This window comes from Aquarana catesbeiana, linkage group LG06 (genome assembly GCF_042186555.1).
Source record: "Aquarana catesbeiana isolate 2022-GZ linkage group LG06, ASM4218655v1, whole genome shotgun sequence".
Lineage (NCBI taxonomy): Eukaryota > Metazoa > Chordata > Amphibia > Anura > Ranidae > Aquarana > Aquarana catesbeiana.
The window spans coordinates 346,619,631-346,643,999 of record NC_133329.1 but is presented as its reverse complement, the minus strand read 5'-3'; the positions used below and the strand labels follow the sequence as shown (position 1 = coordinate 346,643,999).

The 24,369-nt window shown below is 43.9% G+C and overlaps 1 protein-coding gene across 2 annotated transcripts in view; it reads right to left on the bottom strand.

Moving 5' to 3' along the window:
• CERS6 (ceramide synthase 6) overlaps positions 1-24,369 on the bottom strand; it is a 344,416-nt gene that overhangs the window by 119,834 nt on the left and 200,213 nt on the right. For both annotated transcript variants that reach the window (XM_073633995.1, XM_073633994.1), the window contains exons 5-6: positions 8,931-8,981; positions 1,471-1,563 (exon numbers count right to left, since the gene is read on the bottom strand). In XM_073633995.1, the coding sequence (XP_073490096.1) occupies positions 1,471-1,563; positions 8,931-8,981 (144 nt within the window). The remainder of the gene's footprint in view (positions 1-1,470; positions 1,564-8,930; positions 8,982-24,369) is intronic.

Genomic DNA, 24,369 nt, shown 5'->3' with positions numbered 1-24,369 from the left:
CGCTGGGAGCTGATCACGTGACCAAACTGGAGCAACCTGAGAATAGGTGAATACAAGCATCTTCTTCTACAGGGTAGTTAGAAATAGAGGTAGAATGGGGATGGGAGCAGGTATGAGCATAGTTCTAGCCTGGAATTACACTTTAATTACACTTTAACCACAGCAGAGAGAGATTAGGTCTCTTTGCCTGCCAGACAGAGTTGTGTTTTGTAAATCTCAAAACTAGAAATGACTTTGGCAGATAAGTTTCTGTAAAACTACAGTTGCATGTAAAGGCACTGTACAGATCACCTTTACACACTGACCTGGAGTGCGGCGATCACCCTCACTGACACACTGGGTTGCCGCTTCACCAGTCCGGGGTTAGAAATCCTCTGCGGCTCTCCAAATTGTACCTCATCAGGAGTTATCTTTAGCAGCCTTCTAATTGGTCGGTGCCGCCCATGAGCGGCACCGACCAATCAGAATCTACGTAGCCCGTCCTGTCACCGCGGGGCGAAGAGGAGAGAAAGCCACGAGGATTTCAAATCCCCTGACTGGTAAAGTGGCGATACGATCTATCAGAATGGGAAATCGCCGGCTTCAGGTACTGCGGGACCGGGTGCGATGGGAAGGGGCTCCAGTGTAAGTTCATCTTACAGATTTTCTGTAAAGGTGATCTTACACTTTAAACAAATATGAAATGCTGCATATGAATATTTCATATTTACTTGTTTTTAGCCAGGAGATGGAGCTCTAGACTCATTTTCACAAATTTCTTAGGCTTTACTGCACACACAGAAGAATGATGATTCAGAATAAGGAATCAACCCCCTTCCAACCTCTCAATTTGCTCTGGACAGCTGCTTACATTCAATTAGGGAGAGGCTGCCTGAAAGCAAATAGCTTCTAATATTTTCTCTATTTGAAAAATTTATGTTGCGCTATAAAACAAAAAATACGTGACTGACAGATTAAAACTAAACTCCAGTTAACACTTTTTAGGTTTTAACAAATGAATACAAAATCACTATTGTAAGCACCCCTGTTGGTGGTAAACGGTTTGTCGTAAACCTTTAAATGCCATTTTGCAATAGCTCGGCTAAAAAAAGTAAAAAAACAGATTTGCTGCATTACCAGGTGAAAATAAAAGCCTAAAAAACTGCAATATATAACATTTTTGTTTTGTGGGTTGATTACACTTTAATGATTAAAATAACAAACAACAAAAGTTACAATATTCGTAAACCATCCAGGAGATAAAACACAATGTAAATTTTAACATATTCATAAACTGTCAAGAACTTATTTTATTGCTGCAAAGATGTTATCAGGAAACAAACACAGACAAATAATGGATTCATTGGACAAGGTAAAGGATCATCATATTGGCATAAAAAAAAAAAATCTGTAACTTTTTCTTTTCTATTGAAGGGAAGCTCAACAATTTAATGTAACAATGTAAGGGTATGTGATGAAATTAGTTTCTACCTTTCGTTTGATGTCTGTAAATTGAGAAAACATCAAAGACCAGTAAAAGGACAGCTCGACAATGTAGTAGTAATGCAAGTCAGCTGTTAGTTGCTGAAAAACAAATAGAACTATTTCAATTTTAATAACTATGCAAGATTACAGAACACAGCATAAAGCAAAGTATTTACAAAGTGTATTAATACAAGTTGAACTCTAAATGAAAAACATCACAACAATCTCTCCCATTATTAGCGAAGCATGCCCCTCACCAGATTTTACGCCTTCAGGCTATATCAAGCAGGTGCTTTTTTTTTTTTTTTTTTTTTTTTTTTGCAGAAAGTCGGAATAGAGAATGATGACAATGTCACTCATTTTTTTTTTTTTTTTTTTGCTGTCAACGTCCCCGCAACTATCACCAGGATGGATAAAATGTCTAAGTTAGTTTTCTTCTTACTTCCTGTTGTGTCTCTGGGAATGGACATAAAGAAAAATCTATCCAATGACACACAAAAACTGAACAAACAAAGAAAAACTATGAAGGATTTTACCATTTTACCATTACACTTACACTATCCAAAGTTTAAAAAAAAATTAAAAGTCAGCAGCTGCAGTATTTGTAGCTGCTGACTTTTATTTATTTATTTTTGGACACTTACCTGTCCCAGGGTCCAGCGATGCGGGGGGACGAAGTCCCGCTCATCTCCCCCTCCTCTCTGCAGCGCTGGCATTGTCACTGTGGGCGCCTGGCTTTGGCTTCACAGCCGGGCACGCACTGCACGTGCGCAAGCCACACTGCACAATGTGACTGGCCGGGCAATCATCTGGGACCTATGACGTGTCCCAGATGATCGCCGAGAGGGAGGGGGAGAGGTGAACTTAATTCCGGTGTCTTGCCGAGAATGTTCCCTCGGCGGATAAGTTCCCCCCCCGTACTGCGCAGGCGCAGCGCCTGCGCAGTACATACTACTCCCAGCCGCCGGAGATAGCCGAAGCTCAAATGCTTCAATCAGCTGTACACGGCGCCTGTGCTCTGGGTCCAGGTTCCTTCCCCACCATCCAAGTGGACCTAGAGGGGGAATCTAAAAGTGCCGAGCGCAGCGAGGCCGTGCCCGAAGCGTGGCGAGCGAAGCGAGCCCGCGAGGGGCCCTCTTACAGGCGCCGTGTACAGCTGATTTTCAGCTGTTCTGCTTCGGCTATTTCCGCCGATACCTACTGCGCAGGCGCAGTAGAGGGGGGAACTTATACGCCGAGCGGAACTTTCTCGGCAGAACACCGGCACCGCAGTGCCCCGGGAGGAAGTGGGAGCTGGAACCCTCTAAAAAGAGGGTTCCCCCCCCCCCCCCCCAAAAAAAAAGACATGCCAAAATGTGGCATGTCAGGGAGTCACCTTACCTTTTGGGTGGAACTGTGCTTTAAGCTCTGGTATTTGACAAGCTAAAGAACGTGGAAAAATAACACTGGACCCATAAAGTTATATGATTGGTATTGCTATCTTAAAGTATTGATGTTGATTCAAGTAATCTGGTTCCTGGGCAGACAGCTGCTATACCCCAAAGGATCTCCACGGCCCCCTCTTGTAGAGTAATGTAACAAAAATGTAAATTAAAGCACCACACCACTGCTAAAAAGTCCACATATGACTTTATTCTTTATATTCATTTATATAAAAGTCAAGGACACAACCCAAAATGTAGGCTACTCTTTGGACTGTACCCCTGACTTTTATCTGATTAAAGTTGAATCTGGACCTTTTAGCAGTGGTGTGGTGCTTCAGTTTACATTTTTGCTTCTGGAATTTGATATGGCAGAAACTTTCAGACTTTATGTAACCATTTACCATCAGACTAAAACAGAATAATAAAACACAAAGTATCCGAAGACAAATTAGGGAGCAAATTTACATTTTGACAAGTAATCCTGCATGATTATATAAGATTCAGGCTTAAATTATTTATAACTCCGGTCGTGACCATTTGTCTTTAAGTAAAGCGTCATTAATGGAGCTATTGCAGCCCGCTAAGCCCAACATTTAGGGACACAGAATAGTTTCTGAAATAGAATTAAACAGCTGGGGCTCAGAAACATGAAATGGCCTCTGAAAAGATCAGCGCTTTCCAAATATCTATGTAGTGTTCAGCAACAGATGTGAACCTCCAGGGTTTAAAAAAAATCCTTCATGTTGTCGGTTCATATTCTTTTCAAACTCTGAGCTAACATTTTTTTTTCCTTTTAATGTAAGCTTCCAAAGCACACTAAGTTGTATTGCAATTTAAACAAAGGGCCTCTGCTGGGTGACACTGCCACCACTATCCCCAGAATACAAGAATTAGATAGGCCAACATCTACGGAACTTTCCCTTTACATGTCTCAAAAATTTTTACTTTAAATCAGAATCAAGATTAACTACAAACATGAACATTTGACATTCAAACATAGTTGATAGACCAAGCTTAATCATTCACTGGCTGTAGTTCTCACCTTGGCTTTGACCTTAAAAAGGGGCTTTTCACCCTAAAGGTCATGCCCTGTTCCCCTGCCTCCTCCTCCCTCCCTCTCTTACAATTAAACTTTTTTTTTTTTTTAACTCAAGTTGACCATACATGGATGGAAATGTGGCCACTTCAGCAGGGACTGGCTGAATTTCAATCCATGTATGGGCAGGAAGGATATACAGAAGGCGTTCTACTGATCAGATACACGAGGTTCAGTGATGGCTGGCAGCTAAGGATGAGCCGAACACCGGTTCGCACCAGAACTTGTGAACAGGCAAAAAATTTGGATGAACACACGAACACCGTTAAAGTCTATGGGACACGAATATGAAAAATCAAAAGTGCTAATTTTAAAGGCTTATATGCAAGTTATTGTCATAAAAAGTGTTTGGGGACCCGGGTCCTGCCACAGGAGACATGTATCAATGCAAAAAAAAAAGTTTTAAAAACTGCAGTTTTTTTCGGGAGCAGTGATTTTAATAATGCTTAAAGTGAAACAATAAAAATCAAATACTCCTTTAAATATCGTGCCTGGGGGGTGTCTATAGTATGCCTGTAAAGTGGAACAGCTTTCCCGTGTTTAGAACTGTACCACAGCAAAATGACATTTCTAAAAGAAAAAAGTCATTTAAAACTGATCTCGGCTGTAATGAATTGTCGGGTCTTGGCAATATGGATAAAACTCATTGAAAAAAACGGCATGGGTTCCGAACCAAAAATTTTTACAAAAATTGCGTGGGCGTCCCCCCAAAACCCTTACTAGGCCCTTCAGGTCTGGTATGCATATTAAGGTGGACCCTGCGCCAAAAATAAAAAAAAATGGCGTAGGGGTCACCCCAAAATCCATACCAGACAAGGATCTGGTATGGATTTTAATGGGAACCCTGCACCAAAATTTTTAAAAAATGGCATAGGGGTCCCCCAAAATCCATACCAGACCCTTATCCAAGCACGCAACCTGGCAAGCCGCAGGAAAAGGGGGGGGGACGAGTGAGCGCCCCCCTCTCCTGAACCGTACAAGGCCACATACCCTCAACATGGGGAGGATGCTTTGGGATCCCCAAAGCACCTTGTCCCAATGTTGATGGCGACAAGGGCCTCATCCCCACAATCCTTGCCAGGTGGTTGTTGGGATCTGCGGGCTGGGGGCTTATCAGAATCTGGAAGCCCCCTTTAACAAGGGGACCCCCAGATCCCGGCCTCCCCCCCTATGTGAATTGGTAACGGGTACATTGTACCCCTACCATTTCACAAAAAAAGTGTAAAAAAAAAAAAAAGTAAAAAAGACAGGAGACACTTTGGGACAATTCCTTTATTAAAAAATAAAAATAAAAATGTTCTGCGATGTAGATCCATCTCACACTGCCCGATGAACCGAAAAAAGAAAAAAAAAGCTGCAACAGCTCCGCCTCCATGGGAGGATCTCACCCAGTGATGCTTCTTCTTGGTGACAGCTGTTATATAGCTGAGAGCGGGGCCACTCGGTGATGTAAATGGTGACCCCACCCCCTCTGACGCCACGTCACCAAGTGGCCCCGCCCTCAGCTATATAACAGCTGTCATCGAGAAGAAGCATCACTCGGAGTCTCCCAGGGAGGCGGAGCTGTTGCGGCTTTTTTTTTTCTTTTTTAGGCTCGTCGGGCAGCGTGAGATGGGCCTACATTGCGGGACATTTTTATTTTTTTATTTTTTAAAAAAGGACTTGTTCCAAAGTGTCTCCGGTCTTTCTTACTATTTTTGGCACTTTTTTTTGTGAAACGGTAGGGGTACAATGTACCCGTTACCAATTCGCATAGGGGGGAGGCCGGGATCTGGGGGTCCCCTTGTTACAGGGGGCATCCAGATTCCGATAAGCCCCCCACGAAGACCCCCCACAACCACCGGGCAAGGGTCATGGGGATGAGGCCCTTGTCCCCATCAACATTTGGGGACCCCAAAGCATCCTCCCAATGTTGAGGGCATGTGGCCTGGTACGGTTCAAGAGGGGGGGGGGCGCTTTCTCGGTCCCCCTCTTTTCATGTGGCCAGCCAGGTTGCATGCTAGGATAAGGGTCTGGTATGGATTTTGGGGGGGATCCCTACGCCATTTTTTAAATTTTGGCGCAGGGTTCCCCTTAATATCCATACCAGACCTGAACGGCCTGGTATGGATTTTGGGTGTACCCCCACACAATTTTTTTAAAATTTTTGTTTCGGGGGGGAACGACGACACCCATGCCGTTTTTTTCAATGAGTTTTATCTATATTGCCGAGACCCGACAATTCATTACAGCCGCGATCAGTTTTAAATTACTTTTTTCCTTTATAAATTTTATTTTGCTGTGGTACTGTTCTAAAGATGGGAAAACTGCGCCACTTTACAGGCATACTATAGACACCCCCCAGGCACGATATTTAAAGGAATATTTCATTTTTATTGTTTCACTTGAAGCATTAATAAAATCACTGCTCCCGAAAAAACATCCGTTTTTGAAACTTTTCTTTGCATTGATACATGTCCCCTGTGGTAGGACCTGGGTCTCCAAACACTTTTTATGACAATAACTTGCATATTAGCCTTTAAAATGAGCACTTTTGGTTTTCATGTCTATGTCCCATAGACTTTAACGGGGTTCCGCGGCTTTCAAATTTACCATGAACACCGCATAATGTTCGTTGTTCGCCGAACTTATGCTCGGCCGAACCGTTCGCCCATCCCTACTGGCAGCACACCAAGGCGGCAATGTTTACCTCTATGCCTTTCTTTGATGTAAGTGCATTTCTTTTGTGAGTTTATCAATACATTTTAGCAATATTATGCTTTGTGCATCTCCCTCTTCATTGGTATATGCATTGTTCATACCACTGCCATGGAGACCTAACAATGGAGCAATAGGAAGGAGATATCCTGGCCATAGAAGTGGATTATAATCTTAAAGTCTTCTATAATCAATGGCGGAAGGAGATATCTTGATCGTTGTTGTAGGATAAAGACCTTGCATGTTTAATGCTTACTGCTAGTGAGTGGGGACCCTGGAGGGGAGCACAGAGTGGCACTGGAATCCTCACAAGCATAAGTCCACACGTTTATTTGCATTGGAAAGGACTTTATGCAATTTGCACTTTTATTGCACTTAATGAAACTTTATATACTTACACTGCACTTTGTTTAGTTGAATGTATATTATTATTGTTTATTAAGCACATTGTATATTTTGGAGCAGCACTGAGTATAATATAAATTTTATAAATTATATAAATTAATATAAAGTATAAAGTTGTATGTGGACTTTTTAGTAGTGGTGTGGTGCTTTAATTAGCTTTTTTACATTACTCTACAAGCCAAGGGGACCATGGAGATCCTCTGGGGTGTACAAGCTGTCTGCCCCGGAACCAGATTACTTGAATCAACATCAATACTACAATGCCCCGTACACACAATAGGATTTTCTGACGGAAAATGTTTGATAGGGGCTTGATGCCGGAAATTCCAACCGTGTGTAGGCTCCATCGGACATTTTCCATCGGAATTTCCGTCACACAAAATTTGAGAGCTGGTTCTCAAAGTTTCCGACGACAAAATCCATTGTCGGAAATTCCGATCGCGTGTACACAATTCCGACGCACAAAGTGCCATGCATGCTCGGGATCAAGCAGAAGAGCTGCACCGACTATTGAATTTAATTTTTCTCGGCTCGTTGTACGTGTTGTACGTCACTGCGTTCTTGACGTTCGGACCGACTTTGTGTGACCGTGTGTATGCAAGACAAGTTTGAGCCAACATCCGTTGGAAAAAAAACATGGATTTTGTTGTCGGAAAATCCTATCGTGTGTACAGGGCATCAGATAGCAATACCAATAATATAACTTTATGGGTATTGCCTTTTGCAGGCTATTGCCTGCAACGCTGAATTGTGTATTCTAATGGCAGGGAAGTCTCCCCGAGGTCAGAATACAGTAGTTCAGCTGGAGGATTCCTCCATCCACTTCGAATGTGTGGGTGGGGGAATCGGGTCAGTTTTTTTGTTCAACCCACTGATTGAATGAAAAAAACTTGACCCATCTATGGCCATCTTAAGTGATTTTTTTGTGCTGCAAAGCAGCACTTCCATGTTTCTCGCCTAGGAGAGAATTAAATCATTTTCTCAACGCTTCCTGCGTGGGTCCAGAAAGAGCCCTGCAGCACATCTGCGATTGTACTGGGTTCCCCAGCCATCTGCACACACAAGGGGTTTCCCATGCATGTGCAAACATAGTTGTGACAAAACCTTCCCTGTCTTTGTGCATACACAGAAAATCACTTGCACATGCACAGATGTGCAAAAGGGCTCTGCCAGGACCTGAAGGCTGAGCAGAGCCCATGGTCACATCTGTGTATGCGCCCTAAGAACAGTGCTGGAGGGGCAGAGCCACCTGGGAGGCTGACGTTCCGCTTTAATGGCAGTCTATTGTCTATACTTATTGAGGTCCTTAGCCTTGTTTCAGGCCAGCTCAATCACTGATAAAAGCACTGCCTTCTCTATGATACAATAGCAGCCTAAAGTGCAACTCCTCCCTATTACTTTCAGTACCTTCCTCCCCATCCTTTGCAGAACCAAAAAAGAGCATGCAAACAATTCACATCCATTGATGCTTGTACTATACTCCAGATCTGACAAAAACTGTAAAGAAGGCAACCAAGGCAATGTAGTTGTACTTACACTGGGGTGTAAGAAAAGCATACCTATGAGGGTCATTTTTTTTCTGTCCTTAGAATGACAGAGTACCTGGCATGGGAATAACATCTTTCCTGTAATTGACAGAGCCACAAATAAAATGTCTGTGCCCCTCTTCAAATTCATGGTGACATCAAAGTTTACAAGAAGCAGAATCACTCTTTTAGAAGAGGAAATCATTGGCCGTATGATGTATCAGAGACAAAGAATGGGCACACAAAATAGACCAAAAATTCAAACTCATTTACATTTTCCTGAAAATAAGAGGCACAGGTACATTGTGTTCTGCTTACCTGATAAGGATAATTGTACCAACACTGTCTTGTGTTCCAGAGCCATAGAGTCTTAAAAGAGGGGAAAAAATATATATTGTTAGATCTTGTTAAGCCGGACCGAATATCGTTTGTACAATAAAATGCGGCTTTGTTAGTTAAGGAGTTGATTCACCTAAAAAAGAAGTGAAGGAATGGAAAATAACAAACATTCATACACACCTAGATGGCTGCAGCACCAATCTCAGCCATAGCATTCCCCCGATGCCTCTAATGCCCCGTACACACGGTCGGATTTTCCAACGGGAAATGTTCGATGGGAGCTTGTTGTCGGAAATTCCAACCATGTATAGGCTCCATCCGACATTTTCCGTCGGAATTTCTGACAAACAAAATTTGAGATCTGGATCTCAAATTTTCCGACAACAAAATCCGTTGTTGGAAATTCCGATCGTGTGTACACAATTCCAACAAAGTTCCACGCATGCTTGGAATCAAGCTCGTCGTACGTGTTGTACGTCACCGCGTTCTTGGCAATTGGAATTTCTGATAAGATTTGTGTGACCGTGTGCATGCAAGACAAGTTTGAGCCAACATCCGTCGGAAAAAAAACATGGATTCTGTTGTCGGAATGTGCGATCGTGTGTAGGTGGCCTAAGACTAAGAACTGAGCGATCGAAGACCACTGATCACTCAGTTCTTGGTCTTCAGTGAGCAGAGAGTGGTGCCTGTCAATTATCAGCTCTCTGCTCTGCCCCTCCAGCGCTCCCTGGAGCGCCAGGCTGTGGAGGGGGAAGGAGCAGCTGGCTCAGTCTCCCAGCGGCTTGCTGAGAGGCTGAAACAGCGGCTAGTTTGGGCATCTGGGTGGATACCGACTTTAAAGGAATGCAGAAAGAAGTGCACTCCTGTGACCCCATAGGAGAAGCAGTGCTATATGAGTTTTTACCCTACTTCTCCTTTAATAAGTTTTGTAAATATTTACTTAAATTATCTAATAATTGGAGAAGCTCATTCCTGTTCACTTTGAATGCCCATTCATGTGCAGGTCAAATGAATAAACAGAATTTGCTATTTACATGATTGGATAAGTATATAGGAAAATGTCACACCCCTGTCACACCCCCTCAGTTACATGGACTATGAAGAATTACTAAGTAAAAAATAAACGGTCAAACCCACCAGTCTTGACTTTTTTCTCTTTATACTGGCTTTTCATAATTGAAAATGCAGTCATTCGGGCCTGGTTCACACTATTGCAGGTTTACAGCCCACGTTTGCATTGGCATTGCAGCCCATTCATTTGATTTCACGCAGGGAAAAGGTCCCTACAATATTTTAAAAATCAAAAATCATATAGGATATCCGCACTAAAACATATAAATTACACATGAGCAGCCGCTTAAGCAATCTGTGACACTAGATGCAAGTATTGTGATAAATATATGAAGCAGCACCAAAAAATTAAACTCAATATTGTGAACATACTCAAATGAATCAATATAGTGGCATCAAACTTATTAGGTGAAAAACATGCATGAAGAAATCACACCAAATAATTAAATAGTGTCCATAAGATATAAAGTCCATATGCAGCACTGGGGGTAAGAGATAGATGAAAAGACGGGTATGGTGGTTGTTTTTTATCTGTTTCTGGTAAGAAGATAAATTTGTCAGCAGGGTGGTGTGTGTTTATTATACACTTAAGTTGGTGAAAGGTTCTTCATTTCCAAGTTCACCTGTATCCACCGTCTTTTCTATCTCTTACCCCCAGCGCTGCATATTGACTTTATATATTTTTGAATACACTGCAACTACAGTAAAAGCTTGGTTTAAGAGAAACTTGGTTTGAGAGCGTTTTGCAAGACAAGCAAAATTTTGTAATAAATTTTGACTTGATATACAAGTGATGTCTTGATATACAAGTAACGTCATATCACAACTGAGTATAAAAGAGAAGAGAGGCGGCTCTACGTGTAGCAATATGGTTACATTTAATGAAGGTACAACCTTTAGCAACATATTGCTACACTTATGCTGTGTACACACGACCGAACTTTTGACGGACAGAATCACGTCGGACTTTTCCACGAACTTCCGTCGAATCGGACTTGTCTACACACAATCACGCCAAAGTCCGACGGATTTGACCGTGATGATGTATGACTAGACTAGAATAAGGAAGTTGATAGCCAGTAGCCAATAGCTGCCCTAGCGTTGGTTTTCGTCCGTCGGACTAGCATACAGATGAATGGATTTTTCAACTGGAACTCGAGTCCGTCGGAAAGATTTGAAACATGTTCTAAATCTAAAGTCCGTCACATTTTTGACAGAAAAGGTCCGCTGCAGGTCCAATGAAGCCCACACATGGTTGAATTGTCCGACGGATTCGTTCCGACAGACAAGTTTGGTCGAAAAGTCCGGCCGTGTGTACACTGAATTAGAAGCACCTCTCTCTGTAGCTCCTGCTGGATTTTGCTTCAAATTCCCTTGTGGAGGCTTCCATTTGTGGATGGACATTTAATGGTTACACAACCTGGTCACATTGCTATAATCTTTTTATATGGCCTATAAACTGAAGGACCTATGAATCAATGGTTGTGGAACTAATCATTTGAGTTTCCATTATTTCTTATGGAGAAATTTGCTTTGATATATAAGTGTTTTGGATTACAAGCATGTTTTTGGAACGAATTATGCTCGCAATCCAAGGTTTTACCGTAATGTATTTTTATGCCAGTTGCTTTTATGTATTGTTCTATAGTCATGATACATCCTAGCGCGGATATCATCCCTTGTTTTATATAGTGTCCATAAGAGCCCATTCACAAGTGCTAAAAAGGAAAAATATATGTGAAACAAGAAAGTCCAAAGGAAAAAAATCCTCCTCGATTCACTTGCTCCACCAGTGTCCCCATAATAGGGATGAGCCGAACACCCCCCGGTTCGGTTCGCACCAGAACCCGCGAACGGACCGAAAGTTCGCACGAACGTTAGAACCCCATTGACGTCTATGGGACTCGAACGTTCGAAATCAAAAGTGCTCATTTTAAAGGCTAATTTGCATGGTATTGTCCTAAAAAGGGTTTGGGGACCCGGGTCCTACCCCAGGGGACATGTATCAATGCAAAAAAAACTTTTAAAAACGGCCGTTTTTTCGGGAGCAGTGATTTTAATGATGCTTAAAGTAAAAAAAAGAAAAGTGAAATATTCCTTTAAATATCGTACCTGGGGGGTGTCTATAGTATGCCTGTAAAGTGACGCGTGTTTCCCATGTTTAGAACAGTCCCTGCACCAAATGTCATTTTTAAAGGAAAAAATCTCATTTAAAACTGCTTGCGGGTTTAATGTCATGTCGGGTCATGGCAATATGGATGAAAATCAGTGAGACAAACGGCATGGGTACCCCCCAGTCCATTACCAGGCCCTTTGGGTCTTGTATGGATATTAAGGGGAACCCCGCACCCAAATTAAAATAAGGAAAGGTGTGGGGCCACCAGGCCCTATATACTCTGAACAGCAGTATACAGGCGGTGCAAACAAGACAGGGACTGTAGGTTTGTTGTTAAGTAGAATCTGTTTGTAATTTTGAACATTTTTAACGTGTTTAGCTCCAGCCAAAAAATCTTTTCTAAGCTTTTTGGAAAACATAGGGAAGGGTTATCACCCCTGTGACATTTGTTTTGCTGTCTTTCCTCCTCTTCAGAAGATTTCACCTCACTTTTTTGTCCCAATGAAAAATGTTTTTTGAAAATTTGGGTTTTTTTGTGGAACAAGGATTGGAAAGCATCAGTGGAAAGGAGAAATTGTTTTCCCATATTAACTCTTACAGGAGAGAATTTCCCTTCCTAGGGGTAGATTTCATCTCACTTCCTGTTGTCTCCTTCCGTTTGCAAGTAGGAGTCGTTTGTAAGTTAGATGTTTGAAAGTAGGGTCCTGCCCTATATACTCAGCAGAAATTTGGGCCTTAGGTGTTGCTGTGGCCACAACACTGTAAGCCCTCACAGGGCCCTGCTGTGAAATATTAGATCAAGAATTGTAATTACATGCCCCTGTTGAACAGGAGCTGAAAAATTAGGCCTTAGGCACTGGTGCTGGTGCCACAACACTGCAACCCCTCACAGACACTCTAGTTGGAACGCAGGAACGAGCCCTGCTGCAAATTATTGCTTCAAAAATTGTAATTACACGCCCCTGTTAGACAGGGGCAGAAAAATTGGGCCTTAGGCACTGGTGCTGGTGCCACAACACTGCAACCCCTCACAGACACTCTAGTTGGAATGCAGGAACGAGCCCTGCTGCAAAGTATTGCATCAAAAATTGTAATTACACGCCCCTGTTAGACAGGGGCAGAAAAATTGGGCCTTAGGCACTGGTGCTGGTGCCACAACACTGCAACCCCTCACAGACACTCTAGTTGGAACGCAGGAACGAGCCCTGCTGCAAAGTATTGCATCAAAAATTGTAATTACACGCCCCTGTTAGACAGGGGCAGAAAAATTGGGCCCTAGGCACTGGTGCTGGTGCCACAACACTGCAACCCCTCACAGACACTCTAGTTGGAATGCAGGAACGAGCCCTGCTGCAAAGTATTACATCAAAAATTGTAATTACACGCCCCTGTTAAACAGGGGCTGAAAAATTGTGCCTTAGGCACTGGTGGTGGCGCCCAGAACCAAAAATGTTCTTACAAGCTATCAGCGTGATGATTGAGGAGGAAGAGGATAATTACTCAGGGATAGTCACTCAGCATCAGCATAGGCAGTCTTTGAAGGGATCTGAGATTTCAAAAAAAATTATTCGGTTACATCAGCATCAGGTGCTTGGTAGCTGGTGGTGATCCAAGACTCATTCATTTTTATGAAGGTCAGCCGATCGACCGAGTCGGTGGACAGACGCACCCTGTGATCGGTTACCACGCCTCCAGCAGCACTGAATGTGCGTTCCGAAAGAACGCTGGATGCAGGACAGGCCAGTAGCTCAATTGCATACTGTGCAAGCTCTGGCCAGTGATCCATCCTCAAGACCCAGTAACCCAGAGGATTTTCGGTGGGAAAGGTGTCCAAGTCTGATCTTGCCCCTAGGTATTCCTGCACCATGTAAAACAGACGCTGGCGATGGTTGCTGGAACCGATCATACCTTGGGGCTGCGGACCAAAAAATTGTCTGAACGCATCGGTCAGACGGCCACCTTCTCCACCGCTCCTTCTTTGACTGACCGAAGCCTCAGCAACACGTTGTCCAGAAACAGGAGTTTGTAACCTCCCAGTCTCTGGGAACGCGTTGCACAGACCTTTCTGCAAGGCCTCCCGAAGATGTTTCATCCTCTGCTCCCTCTGCGATGGCAAGATAAGGTCCGCAACCTTACCCTTGTAACGTGGATCAAGGAGGGTTGCCAGCCAGTATTGGTCCTTCTCCTTGATACCACGAATACGAGGATCCTTACGCAGGCTTTGCAGGATCAGGGAGGCCATGCAGCGTAGGTTTGCTGAGGCATTCGGTCCGGAGTCCTCTGGGTCACTAAGAACGACATGGTCCGCAGCCACCTCCTCCCAGCCACGTACAAGTCCATGTGTTTCTTGGGACTGATCCCTTAAAGACTGCTGCTGATGCTGAGTGCCAGGCTCCACCTCCATACTGACACAATCTTCCTCCTCCTCCTCTTCCTCCTCGTCCTCTTCCTGTGTGATCGGCGGGCACGCAGGAACACTGTCTGGATAAAGGGGGCCTTGAGAGCTAAGGAAGTCCTCCTCTTCCTGCCTCTGTTCTGCCTCAAGTGCCCTGTCCATTATTCCACGCAGCGTGTGCTCCAACAGGTGGACAAGGGGGACAGTGTCACTGATGCATGCACTGTCACTGCTCACCATCCTCGTGGCCTCCTCGAATGGTGACAGGACAGTGCATGCATCCCTGATCATGGCCCACTGGCGTGGGGAAAAAAAACCAAGCTCCCCTGACCCTGTCCTGGTGCCATAGTCGCACAGGTACTCATTGATGGCCCTCTGCTGCGTGTGCAGCCGCTGCAGCATGGCCAACGTTGAGTTCCACCTGGTGGGCATGTCACAGATTAGGCGGTTCTTGGGCAGGTTAAACTCCTTTTGGAGGTCCGTCAGCCGAGCACTGGCATTATATGACCGGCGGAAATGCACACAGACTTTCCTGGCCTGCCTCAGGACATCCTGTAAGCCCGGGTACCTGCCCAAGAACCGCTGCACCACCAAGTTAAGGACGTGAGCCAAACAGGGCACATGGGTCATTTGTCCCTGTCGGAGGGCAGAGAGGAGGTTGGTGCCATTGTCGCAAACCACCATTCCTGCCTTAAGTTGGCGTGGCGTCAACCACCTCTGAACCTGCCCCTGCAGAGCTGACAGAACCTCTGCCCCAGTGTGGCTCCTGTCCCCCAAGCACACCAGCTCAAGCACCGCATGGCATCTTTTGGCCTGCGTACTTGCGTAGCCCCTTGAACGCCTACGGAGCACCCCTGGTTCCGAGGAAGAGGCCATGGAGGAAGAAGAAGAGGAGGGGGTGGAGGAGAGAGGTGTGTCACAATCAGCATTTTGGAGGCGTGGTGGCGGAACAACCTCCAACACTACTGCACCTTGTCCTGCATCCTTCCCAGCTGCCAGCAGAGTCACCCAATGCGCCGTGAAACTTAGGTAACGTCCCTGTCCATGCCTGCTGGACCATGAGTCAGCGGTAATATGCACCTTACCGCTGACCGCCCTGTCCAGCGAGGCATGGACATTGCCTTCCACATGCCGGTAGAGAGCCGGAATCGCCTTCCGTGAGAAAAAGTGGCGTTTGGGTACCTGCCACTGAGGAACCGCACATTCCACAAACTCACGGAAGGGGGCAGAGTCTACCAACTGAAAAGGCAGCAGTTGAAGTGCTAGCAATTTTGCCAAGCTAGCATTCAACCGCTGGGCATGTGGATGGCTGGGAGCAAACTTCTTTCGGCGGTGCAGCAGCTGGGGCAGGGAAATTTGCCTGGTACAATCTGACGTCGGTGTACCAAAAGCAGATTGCCCACAAGTACTTGGCTGTGACACACCTAATTCTACACCTTCATTCCTCTCACTGCAGGTCTCAGAGAGGACTGAAGGTCTAGTGGGGTTGGAAATCTCAGCTGATGAGGAGCAAGGAGAGATCCTCTTTGTTCTTTGGTGTGGGTCTTTTAGATACGCTTGCCAACGAACTGCATGGCAGGTCAACATATGTCTGGTCAAGCATGTGGTACCCAAGCGGGAGATATTTTGGCCACGCGAGATACGCTTGAGACATATGTTGCAAATAGCAGCGGTGCGATCTGATGCACTCGTCTCAAAAAAGGCCCACACCAAAGAACTTTTTGAATAACGCGCAGAGACTGCAGCGCCCTGCACATGTGGAGCTTTGGGGTGTGATGCAGTCAATGTGCTGCCCTTAGGCTGGCCCCTGGAGGGCATCCTGCCTCGTTGGTGATGTGCTGCCGCCTCCTCCTCCTCCTCCTCCTCCTCCTCCTCTCTCCTATCAGGCACCCACGTTGAGTCAGTGACCTCATCATCCCCTCCCTCCTCATCACTGGAGCAAACCTGGCAGTATGCTGCAGCAGGGGGAGCATGACTGCCAGATTGCTGTCCTTCTTGGGCACCCCCTCTGTCCGCGCTCATGTTACTGCCTTCATCGAGCTCAGTATCGTCATCAGAGCCTTCCAAACGCTGGGCATCCTCCTGGAGCATGTACCCAACACTGTGGTCAAACAGTTCGAGGGAATCCTCATGAGGACATGGTGGAGCTAGGGAAGGAGTCACTGATGACATTGAGCTGAGGGAAGAGGCCGCTGCTTTGCCAGACAAAGCACCCTGGGCATGGGTGAGAGAGGATGAGGAGGATGAGGACGGCTTGGTCATCCACTCGACCAAGTCTTCCGCATGTTGCGGCTCAACATGGCCAGCTGCCGAAAAAAAGGCCAAGCGTGTCCCATGGCCACGTGCTGATGAGGATGCACCGTCTCCACGACCAGCACTAGACACAGAGCCTGCTTGCCCTCTCTTATTGGCTTGTGACTGTCTGCCTCTCCTTCTTGGCCTTCCAGACATACTAATGGCCTGTAGCTGCACTAAGCTGGGATAGAACACCTGTAATTTTCTTCAAGTAGCTTTATATACTGTAACCAGACAAGCCTGCCTGTCAGTAGGAAGATAACAGGAACGGATCTAGCTGAACACTGTGAGCAGGACGCACTGTACTAAATGTAAATAGTCTAGCTGCCTGACCGTGGTACTAATAGGATCAAATAGAACACCTGTAATTTTCTTCAGGTAGCTTTATATACTGTAACCAGACAAGCCTGCCGGTCAGTAGGAATTTAACAGGAACGGATCTAGCTGAACACTGTGAGCAGGACGCACTGCACTAAATGTAAATAGCAGGAACGGATCTAGCTGAACACTGTGAGCAGGACGCACTGCACTAAATGTAAATAGTCTAGAAGATAACAGGAACGGATCTAGCTGAACACTGTGAGCAGGACGCACTGCACTAAATGTAAATAGTCTAGAAGATAACAGGAACGGATCTAGCTGAACACTGTGAGCAGGACGCACTGCACTAAATGTAAATAGCAGGAACGGATCTAGCTGAACACTGTGAGCAGGACGCACTGCACTAAATGTAAATAGTCTAGAAGATAACAGGAACGGATCTAGCTGAACACTGTGAGCAGGACGCACTGCACTAAATGTAAATAGCAGGAACGGCTCTAGCTGAACACTGTGCGCAGGACGCACTGCACTAAATGTAAATAGCAGGAACGGATCTAGCTGAACACTGTGAGCAGGACGCACTGCACTAAATGTAAATAGCAGGAACGGATCTAGCTGAACACTGTGAGCAGGACGCACTGCACTAAATGTAAATAGCAGGAACGGATCTAGCTGAACACTGTGAGCAGGACGCACTGCACTAAATGTAAATAGCAGGAACGGATCTAGCTGAACACTGTGAGCAGGACGCACTGCACTAAATGTAAATTGCAGGAACGGATCTAGCTGAACACTGTGAGCAGGACGCACTGCACTAAATGTAAATAGTCTAGAAGATAACAGGAACGGATCTAGCTGAACACTGTGAGCAGGACGCACTGCACTAAATGTAAATAGCAGGAACGGATCTAGCTGAACACTGTGAGCAGGACGCACTGCACTAAATGTAAATAGCAGGAACGGATCTAGCTGAACACTGTGAGCAGGACGCACTGCACTAAATGTAAATAGCAGGAACGGATCTAGCTGAACACTGTGAGCAGGACGCACTGCACTAAATGTAAATTGCAGGAACGGATCTAGCTGAACACTGTGAGCAGGACGCACTGCACTAAATGTAAATAGTCTAGAAGATAACAGGAACGGATCTAGCTGAACACTGTGAGCAGGACGCACTGCACTAAATGTAAATAGCAGGAACGGATCTAGCTGAACACTGTGAGCAGGACGCACTGCACTAAATGTAAATAGCAGGAACGGATCTAGCTGAACACTGTGAGCAGGACGCACTGCACTAAATGTAAATAGCAGGAACGGATCTAGCTGAACACTGTGAGCAGGACGCACTGCACTAAATGTAAATTGCAGGAACGGATCTAGCTGAACACTGTGAGCAGGACGCACTGCACTAAATGTAAATAGTCTAGAAGATAACAGGAACGGATCTAGCTGAACACTGTGAGCAGGACGCACTGCACTAAATGTAAATAGCAGGAACGGATCTAGCTGAACACTGTGAGCAGGACGCACTGCATTAAATGTAAATAGTCTAGATAGAAGATAACAGGAACGGATCTAGCTAAACTGAATACAGTGTATATATATATATGCAACACCTGGGATGCATATATATACACAATACACTGTAAGTGCAGCTAACTGACTGACTGTTCTGCCTAATCTATCTAACTCAAATCAAATGACACTGTCTCTCTCTCTCTCTATCTCTCAGCACACCGGAACACACACTACACAGGGCCGCCGTGCAGGCGGCCTTATATAGTGTGGGGTGTGTACTAAATCCCCTGAGCCATAATTGGCCAAAGCCACCCTGGCTTTGGCCAATTACAGCTCTCTCTACTGACGGCGCTGTGATTGGCCAAGCATGCGGGTCATAGTGCATGCTTGGCCAATCATCAGCCAGCAATGCACTGCGATGCCGCAGTGAATTATGGGCCGTGACGCGCCACACGAATTTAGCGCGAACGGCCCATAACGTTCGCAATTCGGCGAACGATCGAACAGCCGATGTTCGAGTCGAACATGGGTTCGACTCGAACACGAAGCTCATCCCTACCCCATAATGACAATTCGTAGTGCTTCAACCACCAGGTGACACCAAGTATTAAAGCCTCTTACTGGATCCTGTGGACCATCATATAGTATGATCAAATGCGTGTGTTACATCTCCTTATGAACAGAAACTCCAAAGCACCAAACAGTTTAAAAATGCAGCAGCAGTTCCTGCACCTGCACTGTGTTTTTAGACGTGGGGGAGTGGGGGGGGTACCAGTAAGAATGAATGGCAGCCCCTAGTATTTTGACTGCAGGTGCGGGAATGGCTGCTTGCTGTGGGGGTAGGAGGAAGGAACCAGGAGAGCCGGCGGGGGACCCGAGAAAAGGAGATTCGGGGCTGCTCTGTGCAAAAGAGCTCTTCTTGAGGAAACAAAAAAAAAAGTAGCAAGGTGAAAATTAAAGTAAGAAAAATATGGTGGCTCCTTCTGAAAATGTTATTTGCCTGGCTGATGCGGTGATGTCTTCAGTACTTTGAACAGTTCCAGATTACCCATTCTGATAGAAAATGCCATCAAAGACATGCTTTGTACATCTTTCACAACACTTTTTTTTTGTAACTGAGCATAAACATGAAGGCAATGAATAGCAAAAAAAAAATAAAAATCAAGAGTACCTTTGAGCTTTTAACAACCTTAAAAAAGGATATCTCCCCTTTTATGCTTGACATTACCCTGAACCTTCCATTTGCTGTCCCTTTGAATGAGCTATAACAGGGCACTTACATAACACTGTAACACCATAGCAACAGGACATTAAAATTCACGCTGAACAATGCACTCTGAGCTTTGCGAATAGCTAATCAACTTCAGTTAGTCAGCAAAATGATATAATAAGTAAAGGATACGCTATTTTCTCTTCAGAAATTGTACAATTTTTTTTTTTTTATTATTTAGCATACACCAAAATGTTGTATCAAACACTCGACTATTGTCAGTGCTGTCATTTTTTTCACTTATTTTATGGTTTGTTTTTATACTTAACCTTCCACTGGACCTTTTAACAGATGGAAAGGAAAATTGGCCAGCCTCATAATTAGAGAGGCACCTGCTCTAAATGAGTCTATTATAGATGAAAAAATGAAAGCTTGATATAAGATACTGATTTAATCAAATGTACCCAGGCAACTCTCTTTGGAAACTTCTATTCATTGGAGTAAGTACAAACAGTACAGAGGGCACAGCTCTTTCCCTATACTTCAACAGCTGTTTTCTGACATTACAGATTAAAGTAATGTGATGTACAGTATGTATAGGCTTCGGCTATTTCGCTCAAGTGCTGGATGCAGAAGAGTCCGTGTTATTGTTAAAGTGCCAGTGGAAGAAATAGAAATATATGACAAAACATGACCCACACAATATATAGTTACATAGTTGCATAGTACAGTGCCTTGCAAAAGTATTCACCCCCCTTGGCTTTTTACCTATTTTGTTACATTACAGCCTTTAGTTCAATGTTTTCTTAATCTGAATTATATGTGATGGATCAGAACACAATAGACTAAGTTGGTGAAGTAAAATTAGAAAAATATATACATAAAACTATTTTTTAGAAATAAAAAACTGATAACTGGCATGTGCATATGTATTCACCCCCTTTGTTATGAAGCCTATAAAAAGCTCTGGTGCAACCAATTACCTTCAGAAGTCATATAATTAGTAAAATGTGTGCAATCTAAGTGTCACATGATCTATCATTACATATGCACACCTTTTTGAAAGGCCCCAGAGGCTGCAACACCTAAGCAAGAGGCACCACTAACCAAATACTGTCATGAAGACCAAGGAACTCTCCAAACAAATAAGTGACAATGTTGTTGAGAAGTACAAGTCAGGGTTAGATTATAAAAAAAATATCCAAATATTTGATGATCCCTAGGAGCACCATCAAATCTATCATAACCAAATGGAAAGAACATGGCACAACAGCAAACCTGCCAAGAGAAGGCCGCACATCAAAACTCATGGACCGGGCAAGGAGGGCATTAATCAGAGAGGCAGCACAGAGACCTAAGGTAACCCTGGAGGAGCTGCAGAGTTCCATAGCAGAGACTGGAGTATGTGTACATAGGACAACAATAAGCCGTACGCTACATAGAGTTGGGCTTTATGGCAGAGTGGCCAGAAGAAAGCCATTACTTTCAGCCAAAAATAAAATGGCACGTTTTTAATTTTGCAAAAAGGCATGTGGTAGACTCCCAAAATGTATAGAGGAAGGTGCTCTTGTCTGATAAGACTAAAATTGAACTTTTTGGCCATCAAAGAAAACACTATGTCTGGCGCAAACCCAACACATCACATCACCCAAAGAGCACCATCCCCACAGTGAAACATGGTGGTGGCAGCATCATGCTGTGGGGATGTTTTTCAGCAGTCAGGATTGGGAAGCTGGTCAGAGTTGAGGGAAAGATGGATGGTGCTAAATACAGAGATATTCTTGAGCAAAACCTGTACCACTCTGTGTGTGATTTGAGGCTAGGATGAAGGTTCACCTTCCAGCAGGACAATGACCCCAAACACACTGCTAAAGCAACACTTGAGTGGTTTAAAGGGAAACATGTAAATGTGGTGGAATGGCCTAGTCAAAGCCCAGACCTCAATTCAATAGAAAATCTGTGGTCAGACTTAAAGATTGCTGTTCACAAGCGCAAACCATCCAACTTGAAGGAGCTGGAGCAGTTTTGCAAGGAGAAATGGGCAAAAATCTCAGTGGTAAGATGTGGCAAGCTCATAGAGTCTTATCCAAAGTGACTGGGAGCTGTGATAGCCGCAAAAGGTGGCTCTACAAAGTATTGACTATAGGGGGAGAATAGTTATGCACATTGACTTTTTTCTATTTTGTCCTGTGATAGCAGTTCAGTGAGTCTGTGGAACGCAGCTGGAACGCACACTGCAAGCGTGATATACAACGGGTCTGAAGCTATCATTTTTACCCCTAGTTTTAGAGCTTTTTGAGGAGTTTCCATTGCATAAAATATATTTGTTTTTATTTTTATTTATTTTTTCTTTATTTATAATTTTTTTACTGTTTTAACTTTGAAATAAAAACATTTCCCAATTTGATCACTACATGGGAGCCCATATCTCATTTTTTGCATGAAAATTTTACCTGTACTGGATATCGGAGAAAGAAATAGGAGAGGAGTCTAGCTGGCTGATCTGGCCCTGGAGAGATTATCTGCACACTCAGTCGATCTAGATGCGGGATATCCCTGGGAGGTCCATAGGAGCTGGATACTGAGTGGAAAGGTTGGAGAGGAGCCTGGCTGTATGATCTAACTTTGGAAATATCATCTGTACATCAAGCCTGTCCCCTATGCAAGATACCCCTATAGGAGTTATTGGAGCTGGTGAGTGGGAACCCAAGGGGGGAGCACCAAAAGTCACCTGGATTTTTCCTGTGTTTACAGTCACCAAGCACTTAAGAATCACAAAAGACTTTGTTTTGATTGATTTCTTGATGCATATTTTTTTGGATTTAGCACTTGTGATTTAATTTTTTGGACTCGTCTTTTATTATTTATTATTTTTTTATACATATTTGGGACTGGCCTTTTCTTATTTTTATTCGTATTGTAATACCTACATCTATGATATTGGAGTATCACGTTCTCTGAATCACTTTTTTATTATTATATTTTGTTATTATTATATCTTTTTATAATATCACAGCTTATACTAACTAGCTATTATAGCGAGGATTTGCACTATTGGTATATGCACATTTAATAGTCACATTAGAGGCACACATCACCTAACAAGCGATCTGGGTCTGTCGCCTTTCAGTATATAGGTAGCTCCATTTTACCGCTATTTTGTACCTGCATAGAAACCAATCAGCTATTTTTTATTTTGTCAAAGCTTAATTGAACAAGCTGAAGTTAGAAGTTGATTGACTACCACACACAGCTGCACCAGATTTTGCCCTCTCCAGTTTTAGTAAATCAATCCCCTAATGTTCAAGCTAACGTAGTGTAAAGAAATGCCCACTGACTGTGTGCATGTGTACGATCTATAAGACTTGGCTTTTGGGGGTACTTGGCAGGACTCAGAACTGTGTAACAATTTACCCTTTTAAACACCTTATTCTGCAACATTACAGCAACATAAAGCCCAACATGGAGAAACCTGAGGGCACTGCAAGGGTTTATTGCTTGTTTAGGTCTAGGGGATTTGTTAAAGTAGATTGACTTACCGTATATGATTCTCCACTCCTTTATGCTCCTAGACTGGTCCCTGCAGCCTTTTCTCCCCTAAGCTTCAGCGGTCTAAGGTCCTATCATCATCAAGAACAATGTAGGGTTCATAACCTCACAGCAAGGGTTTATTTTGAAGTTTCCCAGAGGTGGGCATTAAAAGTGAAGATTTGGATCACTACAAAAGTCCGTAAGGGATTGTTTCTCATTGAAGCACATCTAGCCGACCTAATAACTTGATAAACAAGTGTCAGCACTTACTGCTGTTGAGCTGGCCATACATTCAAACGTTCGTAAAAAAAATTCTAAAAAAAAATGTTGTCAGAACATTCTTTCTTGGCATCATGGAGTCAACTAATTTTGTTTAAAACCTCTTAAAGTATAACTAAAGGCAAAACTTTTATTTTAGTTTTGGATAGAGTAGAAAGGGATTATAACTCTTGTCCGTTTTTATTGTTGTCTGTGCCCCTGTTAGGGTGATTAATCCTCTCTATTTGTCCTGTTTACTGTTATCATTGAAAGAGTAAGTAAAAAAATCACAAATTTTGGGTTGTCCCCAGAAAAGTATTAGAGGGGAAATCTTCCAATGGGGACACTAGTTGTGGTGACCTGGGGGGGGGGGGGGGGGGGCAAGAAATTCCCTTCATTTGCAAGAATTTTCTCTTACTTCCTGTTTGGTTATGGGACAAGAAGTGAAGGTAAATCTCCGGAATGGGACACAGATGGTGATAAAAAATCTGACAGGGGTTATAACCCTCCCTTGCTCTATACAAAACAAACAAAAAAAAGTTTTGCCAATAGTTCTACTTTAAAGTTTGTCCAAATCGGCTATTTGATTCTACAGGTGTATGGCCATCATTAGTCTTCAAATCAAATCCCATATCCTTCTGGAATCCTCTTGGATTGTAGGCCTAAGATGGACATTGGATCATGTCTTCTATTTGAGTCAAGA